Source organism: Lepisma saccharinum, chromosome 14 (genome assembly GCF_977018435.1).
Source record: "Lepisma saccharinum chromosome 14, izLepSacc3.1, whole genome shotgun sequence".
In the NCBI taxonomy this organism is placed as follows: domain Eukaryota; kingdom Metazoa; phylum Arthropoda; class Insecta; order Zygentoma; family Lepismatidae; genus Lepisma; species Lepisma saccharinum.
In genome coordinates, this window is record NC_139242.1 from 27,293,615 (window position 1) to 27,315,477 (window position 21,863).

Sequence of the window (21,863 nt, forward strand, 5' to 3'; positions counted from 1 at the left end):
GTAGTAGAGGAGTCGCATTGTAATCAAGGAGTCCCCTGTTCGATACCCGGTGGAGATACAATGGTTAGGATCCCACTTTAAACTGTAGATGCAGTCTCGATTAGCCTTTGTGTGCATAAAGTGGAATTAAAATACCAAATGAAAATAAAAATTAAAATCACCGTAACTCTCTACAAAGCCAGAGGATCAATTTTTGAAACCTGTTGAGGCTTAGATGTAGCATTGCATTCGTATCATTACCCATCATCTTCGTCGTCGCGATTATCGCAAGAGGTAGAAATGCGACACAAAATAACCCAAACAGAAGCTTGGAATCAATCTGAATATTGGTTACGTTGGATACGTGGTAGAATTGTTTTAAATATCACTTCCTGTGATGTAATAGGGTTTTTGATTAAGGACCATTTGTATAATGCATATCGTTGATGCGAACAATAAGTAGTTTCACGTTCACCACACTCTTCGGTTGTTTAGAAATCGTAAGGAAGAAGGATCTCTAAATTTCCGCTTTCACATGTCAATGAAACTTTAAAATAAGTTCAGTGTAGGTCACAAAGAGATTTACATATTGTTATGATATCTTTTAAACACCACGAATTCTAATTACAATAGAATACGATACTACTTCTTACGTTCCTGTAAATGTTCACCATTAGTCTGGCGAAAGAAAGTAACTAAGATTTCCGTGTTTCCTTGAGGAAAGATAAGGCGCCTGCTTGTAGCTGGCAAGCACCAACTGCTTCGATCAGTGACCTTCACTGCCAGAGTGACTCACAGCAGGCCTGCGCTTGTTCCAGTGTGCGTATAAAACAGGTATTTTATTTCGTTCGTTCCAATCCACAGTTATATCAAGCTAACATTCTAATATTTTCGTAAAATATGTAGTAAACAAGTTGTATACATTATGGTCTTCTAGAGTGTTGTTGCCTGCTATTTACACGCGGGAGATGGGGGTATTGTAAACATTTCTGAACCCAAAGGTCGAGCACGAAGGAAAAGTTGTGTAAGCATTGGAGGTAATAACAAGGTAATAGAAGTTGAAGGAAATGCTGGAATAAATTATATCAGAAATTGAGTAAAAACAGTTCTCATCACACATAGGGCTATCAGATCACTCGTCAGCGGAAAGTAGGACAAATTGTCTCAAAATGTTGAACACGATCGTATTTGCAGTAAATATAATAGGTTACTAGGACATCTTAGCATATAACGAGAATATGACACATCTTCAGCTGAAAAATTAATGTTGAAGTGAACAGTTGAGTTCAAAATTCCTCAACTGCTAATTAATAGCACGGCTGTATGTGATTTCAACTTGTGTATGTAAGACAGAACGTTTTTCGTCGAGTGGGGCCAGGAAGAGAAAACAATCCATGAATTCGGGAAGGATAAAATTCACAATTTCGTAAACAAAGTCTGGAAGTTCTTGTTTATTAATATGTAAAAAAACTACTATACACTGGGAAAAAACAGAATTGTGTGCCTTATTTCTTCAATAACGAGAAAAATTACTTGTTACTTAGAACAAATTACCTACACTTATATCGATAAAACTTCACAAAGTAAGCATTTTTATACATATACCCTTACTTTTTCGGATCTAGAAAATCGTGAAGTAATTTCTGAGCTGGGATTGTAATTGTTTTTCCGAACATCCAGTAGCAACCACGCACACTCTTTGATTTAAGCATACTTCTCAAAGGAACCACATTATCTTAGACTTCCCTCAGTTTTTCTGTTTCTCCATCTAATTTGAAGTTACGTGATGCTCAAAATACGTATAAGACATTTGAATTTTTTTTCAACTTCCTTCCGGAGGCCAGACAAAACTATAAAATGTAGGACACGTCCGGAAATAAGATTGATTCTTATAAGTCTTTTTATTTTCTTATTTAGCGTCGTTTTTATTTCACCTCTTGCTAATCGCGACGACGAGGATGAGTGATATGATGAAATTGATGAAGGGGCACTCACAAAGAACACCCATACGCACGACGGGATTCGAACCCAGGACATCAGACATCGTAGCGCACTGTGCTAACCACTCCGTCACGGACGGAATTCTTATAGCCCTAATCGTTCCACAAGCATTTTTCCTATCTTTAACTACACACGAAACAAAGAACAATCGAACAAACAGGTGCCAGTTCACACTCTAACCGTAAAAAAACATATGCATGTGAAAATGCAAAATAATATTTATTTTTAGGTAGTTGTGACTTATTATTGTATATTAAACAAATATATTAGTGATAAAATGACGGAAGTAGAGGAACATCTCCAATGAAACACTCATGCCTTATGGATATTTTTATTTCTTGCCGAACAAGGTTCCGAGTTCGAATTCCGACCAAAATGGATTCATTGTGTATGTTCAGTCATGTCTTTAATGTAATCATAAATCGTCGTCATGAATAATTTAACTTCAGAGGAAGAAAACTGAGGTAATTACTAATAAAAACAAGAACAAAACAAATTTGAGCTTAAAGCCCTGGCTTTGCGCTACATATTCCATCACGGAGATCATAGGCGTGCGCCCATGGGGCCAGGGGGAGGGCAAATGCACCCCTAATCATGGACGTCTGCAGATTTTTTCCACGAAGAGAAAAGCAAGGTATTTTTCCATGGGGCATATTACCCCGATAATAGTGTTGCATTATCGCATTCCTGCATCCTCATTATAATAATTAATGTAAATTATTATGACTGAAATCAAATTATACATGTGAAAACGTACTTTTTTGGTTGACATTCGTTTTCTAAGGGGAAGATGTGGCAATCCTTGCCTCCCTTTCAGACATCTATGCCCCTATATTATTATATTTTCACCTAGAAATTTAGGATAGATGAATCCTATCGCCGTTATTAAACTATATTATACTCTTAAAGAAAATTAAGTATTTTCAAGCCGATGAAAGTTCAAGGCAACTAGTGTTGTCCACGGGACGAGACGGGACAGGCTTTTAAAAATTCGAGACGAGACGAGATTGATCATGTGTCCCGAGACAAACTAATATTTTCGAGACGAGACAGCATTTCACAGCATTTCCACAACACAAGACAGGCCAAAGTCTCGTCTCGTGGGCAACACTAAAGGCAACTACGGGGGAAGGGGGTGTAGTGGCGAAACCACAGCCCACCACAACCTTGAACGGAAATCAATTTTAGGGGGCAAACATGGAAGTAAAGGAAAGCAAGAGTAGCAGAATCTAAGAGTAGCAGTACAAAAGGATACTCAAGATGGATTTTGTTTTCACGTCTTTCTTGCATTATTTCTTCCTGACTGCCAAGAGCACCTGCGGGGGGGGGGGAGGGACAGAGCTGCAATTGCCCCCTTGATTTCAAATTTTATACAAATATAAATACCTTTTGTAAAATGTTCTTGCTCGCTTCGCTCGCAATGTCTGCTTTTCTTGCAGTCTAGTCAAGTTCAGAACCGTAGCTAGGAGTCGGCGGGAGTTAACCCTGGACGCCAAACGATCTAAATAAAAAAAAAATGTAAAAGAGAATAATATGGCGCTCCATGAATTTTTTTCCCATATTCAATCGACATTGTTTTCATTTTGCAAAAATTTGGATCTGAAAATTTATTGGTCGCTTTGCTCGCAATTTGTTTTCTGTAATGCATTTTATATTACCGAGGAGAGAAGTACTGCTTCTAAAAGGTTTTCTCTTAAGTGCATGAACAATTGTTTGGAGGAAAAGGAAAGCGCAGATTTGAGAGACGATTTATATGATTTTTACTGTTGGTATATATGTATATATATATATATATATATATATATATATATATATATATATATATATGGGTGTGTGTGTGTGTGTGTGTGTTGTATATATATATGTATGTATGTATTTATATGTGTGTGTGGGGCGGGGGGAGGGGTGTATATATAAACACACCCATCAATGCAATAAAATTTAAACAAGTGAGATGAAATTACGTTATTCTTTTCCGGCCTGAAATATTATCAAGGCTATCCCCCTCTAATCAGAGGGTCTGCGCACGCCTATGACGGGGACTGACACTTTACGTAGGTGTAGACACGCTTCGTACAATTTGATGATATCGCGATTACGTAATGGATGTGCGGCCACTTAACTGAAGCCCCCAAAATTCACATTTTATTATTAAATTGTAAATTAGCATAATATCACATAGTTTACCTATTCATAATATGCGCCGCTTTGGTGCACTTTGTGGATTGTGCATTAATCAACATCAGGTTAATCGCGGCAGGCAAAGTGGAGGGAAAATGACAATGAAGCACAACGAGGGGGCCCTTGGTTCCCGATTAATGAAACTTTGTCTACATGCAACTGAGTCGCTGCGTGAAATCGCTGAAAATGTCATTTATTAATTTCTTAATTTTGCTTATTTTATATTGCTTTTCTAGCACTTGGCGTCAACAAAGGCGATGAGGATGATTAATGAAGTTATGAAATGGATGATAGGAGATGATGATCCATGTCTTACACAAAATTCTAAGTTGGGACTAATGAATATCGATTCGTCTTATCATTTGTCAAGTAGTTGTTTTTAACTCCAATCTTTTTCAAGGACTTCTGGGTTGACAGCATGTGTGTTGCGCGATGATGATTCGACGAAAACCACCATTTCAGTGAACGTTCTTGACAATGACTCTAATATCAGTAAAGAGAACATTTTCTTACGAATAGCTGTTGTTAAGAAACCAATTCCTGAAACTTTTCTGGTGGTCTCACGGCACCCAGCTGTCGTTTGTTATGGCTGGGCCTGGGGGTATGACTCACGCTGCTGTCAATACTAAATCATTCCCGAGAATCCAGGTCCGCCAGGCAAACCCAAGCGACAATTTTGTTATTTGGGTTGCATAGACAACAGGCTTTAAGATGTTACGATATCGTAGGTCTCGTGGCCCAAGAACTATTTTCCATGACTGAACATTTTCAAGAAAGTTAACTGAAATGGTGGTTTTTGTCGAATCATCATCGCGCAACACACATGCTGTCAACCCAGAAGTCCTTGAAAAAGATTGGAGTTAAAAACAACTACTTGACAAATGATAAGACGAATCGATATTCCCAACTTAGAATTTTGTGTAAGACTTGGATCATCATGTCCTATCATCCATTTCATAACTTCATTAACCATCCTCATCGCCTTTGTTGACGCCAAGTGCTAGAAAAGCAATATAAAATAAGCAAAATTAAGAAATTAATAAATTACATTTTCAGCGATTTCACGCAGAGACTCAGTTGCATGTAGACAAAGTTTCATTAATCGGGAACCAAGGGCCCCCTCGTTGTGCTTCATTGTCATTTTCCCTCCACTTTGCCTGCCGCGATTAACCTGATGTTGATTAATGCACAATCCACAAAGTGTAATAAAATGTGAATTTTGGGGGCTTCAGTTAAGTGGCTGCACATCCATTACGTAATCGCGATATCATCAAATTGTACGAAGCGTGTCTACACCTACGTAAAGTGTCAGTCCCCGTCATAGGCGTGCTCAGACCCTCTGATTAGGGGGGGATAGCCTTGATGATATTTCAGGCCGGAAAAGAATAACGTAATTTCATCTCACTTGTTTAAATTTTATTGCATTGATGGGTGTGTTTATATATACACCCCTCCCCCCGCCCCACACACACATATAAATATTAAATACATACATACATATATATATACAACACACACACATATATATATACATATATACCAACAGTAAAAATCATATACATTGTCTCTCAAATCTGCGCGTTCCTTTTCCTCCAAACACTTGTTCATGCACTTAAGAGAAAACCTTTTAGAAGCAGTACTTCTCTCCTCGGTAATTTAAAATGCATTACAGAAAACAAATTGCGAGCGAAGCGACCAATAAATTTTCAGATCCATTTTTTTGCAAAATGAAAACAATGTCGATTTAATATGGGGAAAAAAATTCATGGAGCGCCATATTATTCTCTTTTACAATTTTTTTTTATTTAGATCGTTTGGCGTCCAGGGTTACTCCCGTCGATCCCTAGCTACGGCTCTTAACTTGACTAGACTGCAAGAAAAGCAGACATTGCGAGCGAAGCGTGCAAGAACATTTTACAAAAGGTATTTATATTTGTATAAAATTTGAAATCAAGGGGCCAATTGCAGCTCTGTCCCTCCCCCCCCCCCCCAGCGCAAGTGCTCTTGGCAGTCTGGAAGAAATAATGCAAGAAAGACGTGAAAACAAAATCCATCTTGAGTATCCTTTTGTCCTGCTACTCTTACATTCTGCTACTCTTCCTTTCCTTTACTTCCATGTTTTCCCCCCTAAAATTGATTTCCGTTCAAGGTTGTGGGGGTGGGGGGTGGTTTCGCCACTGCACCCCTTCCCCCGTAGTTGCTTTGAACTTTCATCGGCTTGAAAATACTTAATTTTCTTTAATAGTATAATATAGTTTAATAACGGCGATAGGATTCATCTATCCTAAATTTCTAGGTGAAAATATAATAATATAGGGGCATAGATGTCTGGAAGGGGGGCAAGGATTGCCACATCTTCCCCTTAGAAAACGAATGTCAACCAAAAAGTACGTTTTCCCATGTATAATTTGATTTCAGTCATAATAATTTACATTAATTATTATATTGAGGATGCAGGAATGCGATAATGCAACACTATTATCGGGGTAATATGCTCCATGGAAAAATACCTTGTCTCTTCGTGGAAAAAATCTGCAGACGTCCATGATTAGGGGGGCATCTGCCCACCCCCGGCCCCCTGGGCGCACGCCTATGATCCTCGTGATGGAATATGTAGCTCAAAGCCAGGGCTTTAAGATCAAATTTGTTTTGTTATTGTTTTTATTAGTAATTACCTCAGTTTTCTTCCTCTTAAGTTAAATTATTCATGACGACGATTTATGATTACATTAAAGACATGAATGAACATACACAATGAACCCATTTTGGTCGGAACTCGAACTCGGAACCTTGTTTGGCAAGAAATACAAATATCCATAAGGCATGAGTGTTTCATTGGAGATGTTCCTCTACTTCCGTCATTTTATCACTAATATATTTCTTTAACATACAATAATAAATCACAACTACCTAAAAATAAATATTATTTTGCATTTTCACATGCATATGTTTTTTACGGTTAGAGTGTGAACTGGCACCTGTTTATTTAGATTGTTCTTTATGTTTCGTGTATAGTTAAAGATAGGACAAATGCTTGTGGAACGATTAGGGCTATAAGAATTTCGTCCGTGACAGAGTGGTTAGCACAGTGCGCTACGATGTCTGATGTCCTGGGTTCGAATCCCGTCCTGCGTATGGGTGTTCTTTGTGAGTGCCCCTTCATCAATTTCATCATATCACTCATCCTCGTTGTCGCGATTAGCAAGAGGTGAAAGAAAAACGACGCTAAATAAGAAAATAAAAAGACTTATAAGAATCATTCTTATTTCCGGACGTGTCCTACATTTCATAGTTATGTCTGGCCTCCGGAAGGAATTTGAAAGAAATCTTATACGTATTTTGGGCATCACGTAACGTCAAATTAGATGGAGAAACAGAAAATCTGAGGGGAGTCTGAGATAACGTGGTTCCTTGGAGAAGTATGCTTAAATCAAAGAGTGTGCATGGTTGCTACTGGATATTCGGAAAAGCAATTACAATCCCAGCTCACAAATTACTTCACGATTTTCTAGATCCGGAAAAGTCCGGATATATGTATAAAAGTGCTTACTTTGTGAAGTTTTATCGATATAACTGTCGGTAATTTGTTCGAAGTAACAAGTAATTATTCTCCTTGTTGGAGAAATAAGGCACACAATTCTGTTTTTTCCCAGTGTATAGTAGTTTTTTACATATTAATAAACAAGAACTTCCAGACTTTATTTACGAAATTGTGAATTTTCTCCTTCCCGAATTCATGGATTGTTTTCACTTCCTGGCCCCATGTCGACGAAAAACGTTCTGTCTTACATACACAAGTTGAAATCACATACAGCCGTGCTATTAGTTAGCAGTTGAGGAATTTTGAACTCAACCCTTCACTTCAACATTAATTTTTCAGCTGAAGATGTGTCATATTCTCGTTATATGCTAAGATGTCCTAGTAACCTATTATAGTTACTGCAAATACGATCGTGTCCAACATTTTGAGACAATTTGTCCTACTTTCCGCTGAAGAGTGATCTGATAGCCCTATGTGTGATGCAAACTGTTTTTACTCAATTTCTGATATAATTTATTCCAACATTTCCTTCAACTTCTATTACCTTGTTATTACCTCCAATGCTTACACGACTTTTCCTTCGTGCTCGACCTTTGGGTTCAGAAATGTTTACAACACTCCCATCTCCCGCGTGTAAATAGCAGGCAACAACACTCTGGAAGACCATAATGTATAAAACTTGTTTACTACATATTTTACGAAAATATTAGAATGTTAGCTTGATATAACTGTGGATTGTAAGGAACGAAATTAAATACCTGTTTTATACGCACACTGGAACGAGCGCAGGCCTGCTGTGAGTCACTCTGGCAGTGAAGGTCACTGATCGAAGTAGTTAGTGCTTGCTTGCTTGCTACAAGCAGGCGCCTTATCTTTCCTCAAGGAAACACGGAAATCTTCGTTACCTTTTTTCGCCAGACTAATGGTGAACATTTACAGGAACGTAAGGAGTAGTATCGTATTCTATTGGAATTAGATTTCGTGGTGTTTAAAAGATATCATAACAATATGTAAATCTCTTTTGTGATCTACACTGAACTTCTTCCTTACGATTTCTAAACAACCGAAGAGCGTAGTGAACGTGAAACTACTTATTGTTCGCCACAATGGTATGTATTATACAAATGGTCTCTTATCAAAAACCCTATTATATCACAGGATGTGATATTTAAAACAATTCTACCACGTATCCAATGTAACCAATATTCAGATTGATTCCCAGCTTCTGTTTGGGTTATTTTGTGTCGCATTTTTACCTCTTGCGATAATCGCGACGATGAAGATGTTGGGTAATGATTAGAGACAATGATTTATGGTAAATAATATTAATGAATTTCGCATTTAAAAAGTTACAATTTCGGTATATAAAAGCGGTGAAAAAAGATCATTTCGTTGGAAAAGCGGAAAATAAAATTCAAAGTTAAGTAGTCTGCACCTACCTTCTTTAAGTGCTAGCAGCATATTAATTAAATTCAAAGTTACACCTGACTCCTTCACATCCCTCTTTACCATATCCTGAAAAGCTTTGTACCCTCTCAAAAAATTTAATTGTGAACATGTTTTTAGAATAGGCACATTCTTGCAAATGTCGTACACAGGCCCGTAGCTAGAGGGGGGCAGAGGGGGCAACTGCCCCCCCTGAGAGCCTGCTTTGCCCCCCCTGTGAAAAATACGGAACACATTCCTACCTGGAATTCTCTCTAATCTTTACAATTATATCATATGTTACTCTAGCATCATAACAAAGACACTTATTGATTTTGTGATTTATTAGGGTGTATGGGATTCCGTATAATGTCGTATCAGGATTGGGTGGGGGGGATTCCCTTCCAGATTCAGACTTCGGGAAATGATTTCGCAATTTTCAGTATCTAGAACAGTTGTGACATTTTGAGTACGGTAGGTGCCTAATTTGGTCGGATATTTTTCTTGGATGTGTTACTTGGAACTGCTTAAATTTCTGTTTCCCACGTCTACCTTTTGGTAATAATGATTCATGTGTTAGAGAGAGGGAATGGATATTTGATTTTTGTTACTACTTAGCGTTGCTTTTCTGCCACTTCTAGCTAATCGCAGCAATGAGTGATGATGTGAAATTGATGAAAAGACACTCATAAACAGTGCCGCAACCACATGGGGCTGGGGGCATTGTCCTCCCCCCACCCGAACTTGGATGGAAGTCCATTATAGGGGAAGCAAACATTGAAGTAAAAAAAACAAGACAGGACAATGGGATACTCATGATGGAATTAGTTTTCACGTGTTCCTTGCATTTTTCTTCCAGACGACCAAGGGCATTTGAAAGGGGCACAGATGGGCAATTGCCCCCCTCCTCGATTGCAAATTTTATACAAGTAAAAGTACATTTTGTAAAATTTTCTTGCTCGCTCCGCTCGCAATATCTGCTGTTCTTATAGTCCAAGTTCAGAGCCATAGTTATGAGGCGGCGGGAGTCGGCCATGGGAGCCAAACAATCTATATGAAAGAAAAATGTTAAAGAGAATGCCATGGCGCCCCGTAAAATTATTTGCGCCCTATTAAAACAATTTCTTTCTATGAAACTTAATATGAAATATTAATGATGACACTTAATCCAAGAAGTCGTTGATCAATCAAGGGATTCCTATTTGTTTTTCAGGTGTCAAACACATGTATTTCACCTATAATTCACACAATATTTTGCAAAATGGTTAACATAACCAGTAGATAACCAGTAGGCAAACATTGTCTGTAGTGATTCAAGAGTCTCCCCTTTGAAGGAAATAGAGTCTAAGGGACCCATGTTTTAATGTTTTAGCAAGTACAAAAAAATGTATTACAATTTTTTACACAATTCATCAAAGTGTAGATAATATGTAACCATTATTATTTAATTAATTAGATTTTTCTTCCATAACACAACACAATGGTGTTGTTGGATTCTCGTTAGATTCCTTTGTGCGTAAATATCTTGCATACTGGAAACTAGACGGAATCATTATGAAGCATGATTTATAAAAGGCTCCCTTAATCAGTTCTGCAGAGATGTCCAAAGCTGTTGGTACAAATTAATTGTCTATTAAAGGGCTGTCGCGCTGTGGGTTATATATTAATATTCAAATAAAATAAAAAATCCGTCGCGCAACAGCCCATGAAGGGCCTAGACATACCTACCGACTGCCGATCTCCCTCCCACGCTTTCCTTCGTCACCTCTAAGATTATCGACCTGTAAATATCAAGTAGATACAGTCCCTATTAGCCTATTTATGTTAAACTTTATATTCTTTGGCAATCTGGAAAGGTCATTATCGAAATGTTGCTATTTGATGTTGCTTTTTTGTTGATGTTTTTTTTTTGTTCGTTGGAGTTTCAAGATATCATCCCTTTTCTGTTACTTATCTCTTTTGGGGGAGGGGGCAACTGCCTCTATGTATCCTGCTATATGTGCCAGTGGGACACCGTATATTAAAAAATTGCCCCCTCTAGGATTGACTTCGCCCCCCCTGCAAAGAATTCCTGGCTACGGCCCTGGTCGTACAAGTCTTCATTGACAATATTTCTTGAATACTGAATAAAACTAACATTTTCAAAAAAAAAATTCTTTACTGGATCTTCGCGGAGCCAGTCATTTAATTTTGTACAAGCCTTGTTGCCTTGAACTCTCGAGCACGTTCAAATACTGAAATAACTTTGGGCATTGTAATTCGCCAAAGAAACTATGAGCAAGCCCCCAAGAAGCACGGACACGAAAATCCTTGAAACTCGTATTTTTGTGTGGCACGTAATGGAGACACAGACTACACACGATCTTCTGTAGGCCTCTGATTGGAACTTTTTGGACCGCAAACTTTGGCTGAAAAAAATAGTCCTACTAAAACATTTGCGTTTTAGCTACAAAAACATAACATTAACAGCAGAAAACTAATTTCCATATTTTCTGCATGACATCAACGTATTTACGCATTACGTTGGAGCGAGATAGCCTGAGTTGCAGGAATGGAGAAATGAACGAACGGAGAAGAAAGCGGCTAAATACTTATCACTGACACCGTTTGCACTGTGCGGCATTGTGCTTCTGATGATGTAAAACTACTTTACGCAGTCATTGTCACCTGTAATGAAATGTTGAACTTTCACGAGCAAAATAACAGTCCAATGTTATGAAAGAAGATAAATTAATGTGTTTTTTTTTGTTTTGACAACTGAATTTCGGTGTTATTTCGTGAACTTCGACACTTTTCGTTTCATTTCGCATTTTGATTTGTATTTCGCAGAACTTCGTGAATAAATTGGAGCCGAACATGGTCATAACTCCTATCCACTTCTCTCGAAACAAAATTATACAAACTTGAAAATAATTTCGCGTTTAAAGCGTTCGCGAAATTTCAGTGTCCCTAGTAATGATACAAATGCAATGCTACATCTAAACCTCAACAGGTTTCAAAAATGGATCCTCTGGCTTTGTAGAGAGTTACGGTGATTTTAATTTTTATTTTCATTTGGTATTTTAAGTCCACTTTATGCACACAAAGGCTAATCGAGACTGCGTCTATAGTTTAAATTGGGATCCTAACCACTGTGTCTCCACCGGGTATCGAACCGGGGACTCCTTGATTACAAGGCGACTCCTCTACTACAGCGCCATCGGGAAGGATGAGAGAGAGAGAGAGAGAGAGAGAGAGAGAGAGAGAGAGAGAGAGAGAGAATTACGGTGACTACGATAATGAAGAATTGAAAGTAGCAGAACGACTAAGACATTCTTTTGTCAATATTGGGATTGTTAATGAATGTTATGAATGTCAGTTCAAATTAAAAAAAAAATAAACTAAAAAATTTCCAGAGTGCCGTTACAAATCGTTAATTTTTCTCTTTCCACACATTACTTTGCTACTATGTAGATATTTGCATGCTAAGACGTAGAAAGTGCTTCATTTTCAGTGTGTGGAATTGCGATTTATTTCTGAGAATGGAGTGGGTAGTGGGAAAAGGATCACTTCACATGTTTGGATTATACCCCCTTCCCCTACACACACGCACACAAAATATATCGGCTGTTGTTCTTATAAGGAAATATAACATGTATGAATTGTCTCAAGAAATATTGGAGCCTATTCACATCCCTACGGAACTTGGAAGAAAGCCCACGTAGAGATTGGGAAGTTTTGTTACGACAAAATTGGGATGTATAGTAAATTAAAAAGCAAAGTCCTAGCTTTGCACCAAGCCTTGAAGGTGTATAGGGGGTGTGGAGTTAGTAGAGTTAGGGCCCCACGCTTTCTTCGTTAGGCCGAAGGTGGGAATGATGTGATCAGCACCACGCCCCTGGCCGCCTTACACCCCCCCCCCTTCCCCAGAGTTTCCTCCAGGTACCCACTTTATACGACGCTGGGTGGGCACCAAAGCAGCTTGAACAGGTGGACAAAATCCCGATTATCCCCCGTCGGGGATCGAACCCAGATCTCTCGCATGGTAATAAAACGCCCTAACCACTGTGCTACTGCGGCACATACAGTAATTAAGGCAAGAATTGTTTTAGCGTTTCGTTCAACGTTTTTAGGCGAATCATTTTCAGAGATATAACGTGTAGCTCTTGTCGGTTCTGCGACCTGGCTTGAGAAAAGGCGATTTTCTGACGAACAACATTCCACCTGACAAGTCACGTGACTTTCCTACATTTCCTGTGCCTGTTGGCTTTTGCACGAAAGACGAGTTGCTCTTGAGACAGACAGAATCACCCGATCACCTAATGGTGCAATGTGTGTTGCCTACCCTTCCGGCATTATTTACTGCCATTAAAGTCTTATGGGGAAGAACTTTTTTCCACCACTGTACACCCCCCCCCCCCCTCAGAATACGACTGTTGAACAGATTTATAGTGGAACCACAAGCAAAACAACCTGCGCAGACCCGCGACTCTTGTGCACCGTACTCCCGCGACCAGGGGAGGGGTAGAGTGAACCATGCTTCCTTATGGCCCGAGCTGAACGGAAGAAGGGAAAGCTGCGCGAGGACTTTTCGTCCAAAGTTTTTTTCCTTGTGGTCGCTCTATAGCTAAGTGGGTCAGCCGCCAGATGAACCTGCGATCAGTATAATTGGTTTGATTCAAGCCTTATTGTGCTTTATGGGATAAATAAATATTTATGATTTTTTTTGCAGTATCTCCCACTAGTAGATGTGGAAACGCCAGAGGTGCAGCCGAAGGCGAGTTACGGCACAGTGCAGTTGAAGCCTGCAGGATCAGTTTTCGACTCACTGACCCATCTGGCCGGTGAGCCTGTAACATCTGAACTAGCGCAAACGTTTGAGCAGCTGCAACAGTCCTATGGCTTTGTCCTCTACGAAACAACCATATCTAGGCAGCTGACAGACCCGGCGCTCCTCAATATAAGTGACATCAGAGACAGAGGATACGTTTATGTTGATCAGGTGAGTGTGCGTCCAATAGTAACAAAAAGAAATAAGATGTGGGTTTATAGGCAATAAAAACGACAACAAGCTGAGCACAACATTTCCTTCGAATCAACATAATTCCATTCTTTAAAACAACAGAGAAAGCAGAAAAATAGCGATCGACAATTTGCCCATTATTGTACTGTACAACCCTAAAAAAATAAAATTCCCAATACTTAGTCTCGTTGGGGAGGTCTCCTGAGAAATCCCTTCCCAGCAAAACCGTATTCCTAGGTGGGGTCCACCCCCCTCTTCCCAAAACAGTTGACAAGAATTAAAATTTAAAAAGCTTTTCTTGCTCAATAAAATTGAAATGGGTTCTTCAGTACAAAAATTATTTGAGCATACCGTTTATTGAAGTTTATATATTTCCACCGAACCAGTGGCGGCGATTAGTGGGGCAAGGAGTTAGTTGCCCAACCTTTTGCCACTTTAACCCTCACATATAGCATCTTAATGCTAAGCCTTGTCTACCAAGAGAAAGTAAACATTCCTTGCCCCCACCCAATCGTCGCCTCTGCGCCGAACTATTCGAAGACATGATTCGATTGGGATGAATTACTTTTGTAAGGACAGTGTGTACGAAAATGAATGTATAATAATAATACAAAGCATTTCATTTTACATAAGTTAGAAATAACTTTTTTGTTGTCCTATAAATCTTGCATTTCTCTATTTGCTTTTACAGTATTTTCCTTCGTGGAATAGATTTGTCATGTAATAGTAATTATTGTTATTATTATAATATAACCAGTGGCGTGCCCAGGATTTTCAAAAGAAGCGGGTTACGAACACTTTTTTTTTGGTAGTCAACCCTAATGATGCAGTTTTTTCCTGTCTTTGAAGTTCTATTTTTATAGAAATACTGGGCCAAAGGGAAGGGAGTTATGACCTCCACCGACCGCCTCCCCCCTTGGGCACGCCACTGTGCCAGACCCTTGTTTAGTGTGCAAGGTGTCCTCCCTAATATATTTCTAGATAAGTGCTGTCTGCTTCCCAGCCTTTACCATTGACATATTGTAATATCATCTGATAAGTTCATAATATCAGCGGATATATTGTCATTTCAATAACGTAGCACTATCTGGATTGTTGACTTTTTATTACATGTATACAATGGCCCATAAAACTATTTGTACCTAAACTGTCCTTCGCCACTAGCATCCCAAGTACAATACCATCCTGGGATAAGAGAAACGCTGCATGTAAAAGTGGATGAAAAAGGAGTGATGAAACAATTACGAACACGCTCGCTCCATGTGTGGGGCAGTAGGGTGATGACTTTTTTACAACCTCATTTCCCTGTATCATAAATTTGATGAGCTTCCATTAAAGATTAGATAAAATCTTACTTTCAAGGTGATTAGATAAAAAAAAAAATCTCACGCACAAAATGATTTAAAAAAATTTATTTATCAGTTTTTTTTGCCCATTTTTGGAGTCACTGTAAGCAGATATAAAATTGAACACAAGCTTTAGAGTCACATATATACAACATTATATGGGGTCATCAAACACACAAGGAAGTCGATTATTCACGATAATGTCATTGAACAGGATGAATCTCAGTGGGAGGTTGTCATTGTTGCGGCAGGAGCCGTGCAAGTCTTGCATAACTTTGATCGCACGCTCACAGCACTGGTTGCTTCGGGCAATGTTGATTGGAGATTCATCTGTTTTCCAGTGGATTTTCAAGCATTTCAGACCTGTTGGGTAGTCATTCAGAACTGCAGACAGTTCATCAAAATCTTCAGCGCGGAACAATTGACTGCTGAACCAATGGTCAGCCCATGAATAGGAAATGAATGAACAAATTTTACGCGGCCTGTTCCGGGTTTCAGGCATCAGAATAAACGCAAGAAGGGCTAGAATGGCATCGTGCATTGCTGATGTTTGCTGATGTTTGGGATCTGTTGAAACTTTACGAAGGGGATCTCATTCCTGTCAGTGAAGTGACGGAAGACACGAGTGAGGTGGTATAGAAACTTCATGTAGTCTCTCCAGCCGCCTGTTTCCTTAATCTCAGTTTTACCGTTACTGAAGGCGGCTTTCAATTTATCATAATTGCTCATCAAATCCTGCACAAAGAAGTACTCGATGTTTGGTGATTTAGTCGAACCATGGAGCTCATCGTCCATGACAACGCGAAGAACGCGATCCAGCACATGGTGCTGGCAACTGATGAATTTGGGTTTGGGATGACCTTTCTCTTCGAACATTTGCTGCAGCCGAACAACAACGCCTGTCTTCTTGCCGGTATTCACGCTTGTTGTGTCGGCAACAATCATCACAATTGATCCCCACATGTTGAACTCCTCTAACACATCCTGGAGTCCTTCTGCGATTGTTTGAGCTTTCCCATCTTTCAATTTGAGTACAGACAACTTAATTTCTTTTGCTTCATTCTTGAGGACCACGGCCTGATATTCAAAGCCATCAATGGTTTTGCCGTCAAAGTGTATGCTCCACTTCTCCAGATGAAGCGTGCTCACCAAGTGCTTCTTCATCTGAGCAGCTCTCGTGTAGATACCCTTGTGGATTGATGACTGACATGGAGTTGGGGTTGGGATTTCAATGCCCTCACCAGAAAGCTGGCGGCACACTTTGCTGCTCCGTGGGACGACAGCTTTGAGCTTGTAACAAGGCGTCTTGCAATGCCTGTTGGGTTATGCTTCCTTGTGCTCGTTCATGCTTCATTCTCATCCTCCCAAGGACTGTCTTTGCTGTTGTCGGATGAGTCCGTGTAACTGTCGGAACAATCAGGTGGCGCTGAGCTGGTAAGTGATGACACAGTCGCTTCCATTGCTTTCTTTCGCTTGGATGGGTGGATGGTCTTTGCACTAGCACGTTTGCAACTGGAATAACCAACCTGGCCCTTGCTCTCAATTTGCAGTTTGTAGAGGTTCTCATCCTCTTTGCACATCCATTCGCCTTTCACCTTGGTCACATCAAACAGTTAATTCAATGAATCAAAGTTTTGTTTCTTTCTGCATCGCTCATAGTCTTTCAGAAGGTTTGCTAGTTTTGCACAAATGGCTTGATCAGATACATGCGGGAAGTTCAATGTTTTGCTCCATAGGGCTTTAAGCTCCACAGCAATTAGACCGATCCTCTCTCTCCGTTCTTTGGCAGTGGATTCAAGAAATTTGAAGCGTCCAATGACGTGGCTTTTCAGGGGCATGCGACTCCGTTCACTCAAGGGTGCTTCATAAATTGCCACGTTGCCTCTTCATGATGGCGCTTGAAACTGGACTAAGTTCTTTGTCCAGGTTTCCTTGTTCTTCTCCGTGTTAGAAGAGCTCTTCTTGAACGACATGTTGTCTTCTACTCAGCAACTGAAATAGAAAAGGCCTTAACGTAAATATTAAATACGTAACAAATTGAAGAAACTGTTATTGAGTTTCCATATATTTTATTAAAAAACAAGCAAAAAACAATTATAGAAAATAATAAAAAAAACAGACACTAATAATATATTAGATGCTCAAATATAATTAGCGAGAGAGTTCAATGTAGCTCACCAAATAATACAAGGATTTCTTTATAATATACTCTGGATAATGCGCAATTACGCATTGCGCAATAGTTATAATAAGGAAATAATAATGTTGACACCAAATTAATCTAATTAAAACTCAACTACCTGCTTTGAACACCTCGCTTATATAGCAGTTTATACCACACTGCGAAACAGCTGAAGAAAATTTTAGTACTGTACAGAAGCTTCCCGAGTAATTACGTCACCGTGACGTCTCAGTCCGGACGGACGGCGCACAGCGTTCTATGATTTTCTGGAATATTCCATACAATTCTCTGGTGCATAAATTATTGCACAACTCCGTTTGCTGAATTATATTATATATAAATATTGTTAATACAATTTTATGAAATGGTAAAATGGCATACATAAATGGTTTGTGCGTGACCTTTTTCAATATTTCAATGGAATATACCTCATTTTAGTCATTAATAGGCAAAAGTTCATCCATTTGTGCTACAGGAAATAATTTTTGAGAAAAAAATGAAAACGTCATCACCCTAGTGTGGCAGGTGGACTATTGACAATTGTATGTTTGCCACTCTCTATTGTTAGTGTTATTTCAGGAATTCGTGGGGATTCTAAGCCGCACAAGGAAAATATATACGTTACCTTTCTTCGCAACCCAAGGTCAGAAGTTGCAAATTCTTCTGGAAAACCAGGGACGAATTAACTATGGAAGCATGATAAATGACTTTAAGGTACGTGTATAGCTTCATAATTTCTAACAATACTAGAATTATGCAAAAGATGACTATTTATTGTCATTTGCGTGTTTGATTTGCTTGTTTTAGTAGTGTTGTTCTGTGTGTGAATGATAAGATGTATTAGGATGATTTGTTTGTTTTCCTAATTAAAGTATCTTCAACTAAGTTTTAAACGCCTGTTCTACATCTATTTCCTTTTCCTTCATATGAATAATTTAAAACAAAAAATGTAGTAACACACTTCTGCAATACTAAAAACTTTAATAGTGCGCAGCATCTGTCGGCTTCTCTGTTTATTCCCCATATCACTAATTACAACAGTTAATGCTAAAACTGCTAATGACCGAAAAGTCTACCGTAATATATCAAGGATGGTACAATATTTAGGAGCATGCTGCTTGCGTCTGCTGATAAAGTTTCGACCTGCTAGTGTTGCCAGTTAAGGTGATATGCCTCTAAAATGGCACTTTTTCACTTAACCCATATAATCGCCAGTCAAAAATTCATCAAATGCTGCTGCAAATGATCAATATTGTGACAGATTGACATGGTGTCAGTCATCAGACGTCTAATTATGAATTCGATACTTTCTTATGTACTTTTTCCACCGAAAAGTGGCATTCTGGAAAATGTTTAACGCTGCCTTCCGCAAGTTATTAATTTATGTAATTTTCTTTATAGAGTAAACTGATAATGTTAAGTATTGATCACATGAGGCTTTATAATGCAGAAAACCCGGTGGAAATATCTCTTACGGTTTTCATGATATAAATGTTCAAAGTTTGGGTTGCGTGACTTTTGAAACACTGTATTGCACCTAACTACGTACTCTTGAGCTTTCTGCAGAGTGATTAGTAGGTTATAGAGTGCCGCGCCGCCAGGGATCCCGGGTTCGAATCCCGGCCTGGGCACGAATGTTCTTTGTGAGTGTCCCTTCATCAATTTCATCATAATATCACACATCCTCATCGTCGCGATTAACCCACAGTGGCATAAAAGCGACGATTAATAAAAAAATCGAATCAAATTATTTCTGTCGTGGGGATTCCATATCAACTTACATCTCGTCATCAAAGAAGTTTGATAGTTTGAGGAAGCAGCGTCTTCGAATAGCTATGGCCATATTTCCACGCCATTTTTTTAAGTTGTTACGTGAAGTACTTACATTCTCATCCTCCTTTTCAATAATCTCTTTCTGCAGTACTTGCTTTGTTTTGTGTTCAAGAATTTCACTGACGTCAGTTCTTCTTTCACATATACATAAGTCAGTATATATTTTCTTTTTTTCAAATACTTACATTGCTCATGTTGTTTGACAGGGTTTGTTGCCAGATGTTCGGATCAACGACCAAGTCCAGACTAACTGGACAATGTACACACTTCCTCTATCAGATGTAAATCTGGTCCAGAATTACGCCAAACAATCTAGCGCCCAGGCGCCGGAAGAGAACAACGGCTTCGTTGGTGCCAGGTTTTACTATGGAAGCTTCACGCTACCAGAGAATGCCACCACGCTGCAAGACACGTTCCTCAGGCTAGATGGGTGGTATAAGGTGAGTGGAGCAAAACTACAAGTAGTGGTTTTAGTGCTAATGAATGTATTTGGTGAAAATTGTTTTCTTCTCATGGAAATTGGACGACAAATAAATATTTCCCGGTGAAAAATTATGACGCTCTCCCGGGTTATGACAAGGTGAGTTCTGGAAAAGATGGCAAGCTTTCGATTGCTAGCTTCACTCTCATCTTCAGGACAGATTCTCGCAGGAGATGATCTTTAACCTTGAGATTTCTTGGAATTTGAATGTGTAGTACCTAGGTACATGCGAAATTTGGCAGTTTTTGATATCTGCTTCATTGTAACGTTGCGATTACAGCAACAATACTTTCAGTATTATGATTAGTTGTGACGTTATGAATAGGCGAGAACCGAGAGTAACAAAGCCTTCTCAGAACAATGCGTGTGAAGGGACTCTTTCCTTATATGTAACGTCATCACTGGTAGGTAATTGCAAGCAACACAATATGAGTATCACAGTGACGATATTCCCATGGACGTCCGCAGGATTTTTTCCAGCAAAGGGCAAGCAACGTATGTTTTCCATGGGGGAGTCAGACGAGGCAAATTTCTCCCATTATAGTGTTGTTTCCTCAAAAAAAAAAAAAAATCTTCAATTTGAAGCCACAATTATCATTGTGGCTGAAATGAAATGATATGTGTGAAATATACTTATATTTTTTGATTGACTTTCATTTTCCGGGGTTGGGGGAAGAGCCCCACCTTCTTCCGGACGTCCATGGATATTCCCACAATAAATGCAATTATACTTTATAACATATGGGAACACTACGTTCAAACCCTGACTTTTTTCAATACACGTTTTCGACTGTGAGGCTGTAATCGTATTGTCAAGCATGACCTACCAATGATGACGCAGAGTGTACATAAAGAGAGCCTGCACGCGTCTTATTTTAAGAAGGTATAGGAACAACCAAAATTAATTATGTCCTTGCGCTTTTCTTTTGGTGCGAGTGTCGTTAGGTTAGCCATGTTTCGTCTCCCTTCACCAACGCTATTTTCACACTCATTTCAAATTACGAGGAAAGTCCCCTTTGGTAAAACCTACGCTTTCCAAACAGAAAATATTTATTATACACTGTTGCTTGAACACCTCAACATCATACGCTGCGACATACCGCAGTTGTAGTGGAAAATCAGCAAAGTATTCAGAAATGATGGCAAATTCAGAAACTGCATTTACTTTACTCCAAACGGAACAACAAGTACGTATTTGATTTCTAGAAGCTCTGAAGTAACATTTATTTTGTTTTTTCAGGGTGTGGCGTTTCTCAACGGCCATAACCTTGGGCGTTACTGGCCAGTGGCTGGTCCCCAGATGACCCTCTACGTACCCGCCAACTATCTGCAGGCCAACTCGACCGAAAACGAGCTGGTGCTCCTGGAACTGGAAAGATCCCCTTGCTTCCAGAATGGAGACTGCACCGCGGCATTTGTCGAGGAACACCAGATCGATGGCCCTACTGGTAAATAACAACACATAATGTACCACTGGAACGGATTCGTAAAATTAAGAGACTACAAGTGCAATGAAACGTTCATGTAAATTGTACTACGTGCAATAATAAACATCATTTGGATATTCTGAAAATCTTGGTCTTATCATAGCTCCGTTCGGCGGGCCAGACAACTTCAAGTCGGCTTGAAGATCTTGCTCGTTTAGCGTTCGGCGGGCGGAAGTTGACGTCACGTCTTAAAGAGTGAAAGCGTCCGGCCATTCAGACGGCTTACAGCCATCTTGCAGCCGGAGAAAGTCAAGGAAAAGTTGACTCGTTTCGTCTGCAAAAGATCTTGCAAGATGGCGGCGTCCGTGGAGATATATGCGATTTGGGATAATGTCAGTGACGTGCACTGAGGAGTAGCTAGTCTAGCAGAGATAGATCAATCAATCTCAAATCTTTAATTATTTT

At 39.3% G+C, this 21,863-nt stretch overlaps 1 protein-coding gene across 1 annotated transcript in view; it reads left to right on the plus strand.

Annotated features, from left to right (window-relative positions):
• The window catches only part of Ect3 (Ectoderm-expressed 3), a 60,324-nt gene extending 38,788 nt beyond the window's left edge, over positions 1-21,536 (plus strand). The window contains exons 9-12 of the mRNA XM_083135292.1: positions 13,839-14,108; positions 18,237-18,371; positions 19,697-19,930; positions 21,212-21,536. Of these exons, the coding sequence (XP_082991418.1) occupies positions 13,839-14,108; positions 18,237-18,371; positions 19,697-19,930; positions 21,212-21,427 (855 nt within the window). The 3' untranslated portion in view covers positions 21,428-21,536. The remainder of the gene's footprint in view (positions 1-13,838; positions 14,109-18,236; positions 18,372-19,696; positions 19,931-21,211) is intronic.
• Positions 21,537-21,863: the final 327 nt, after the last annotated feature.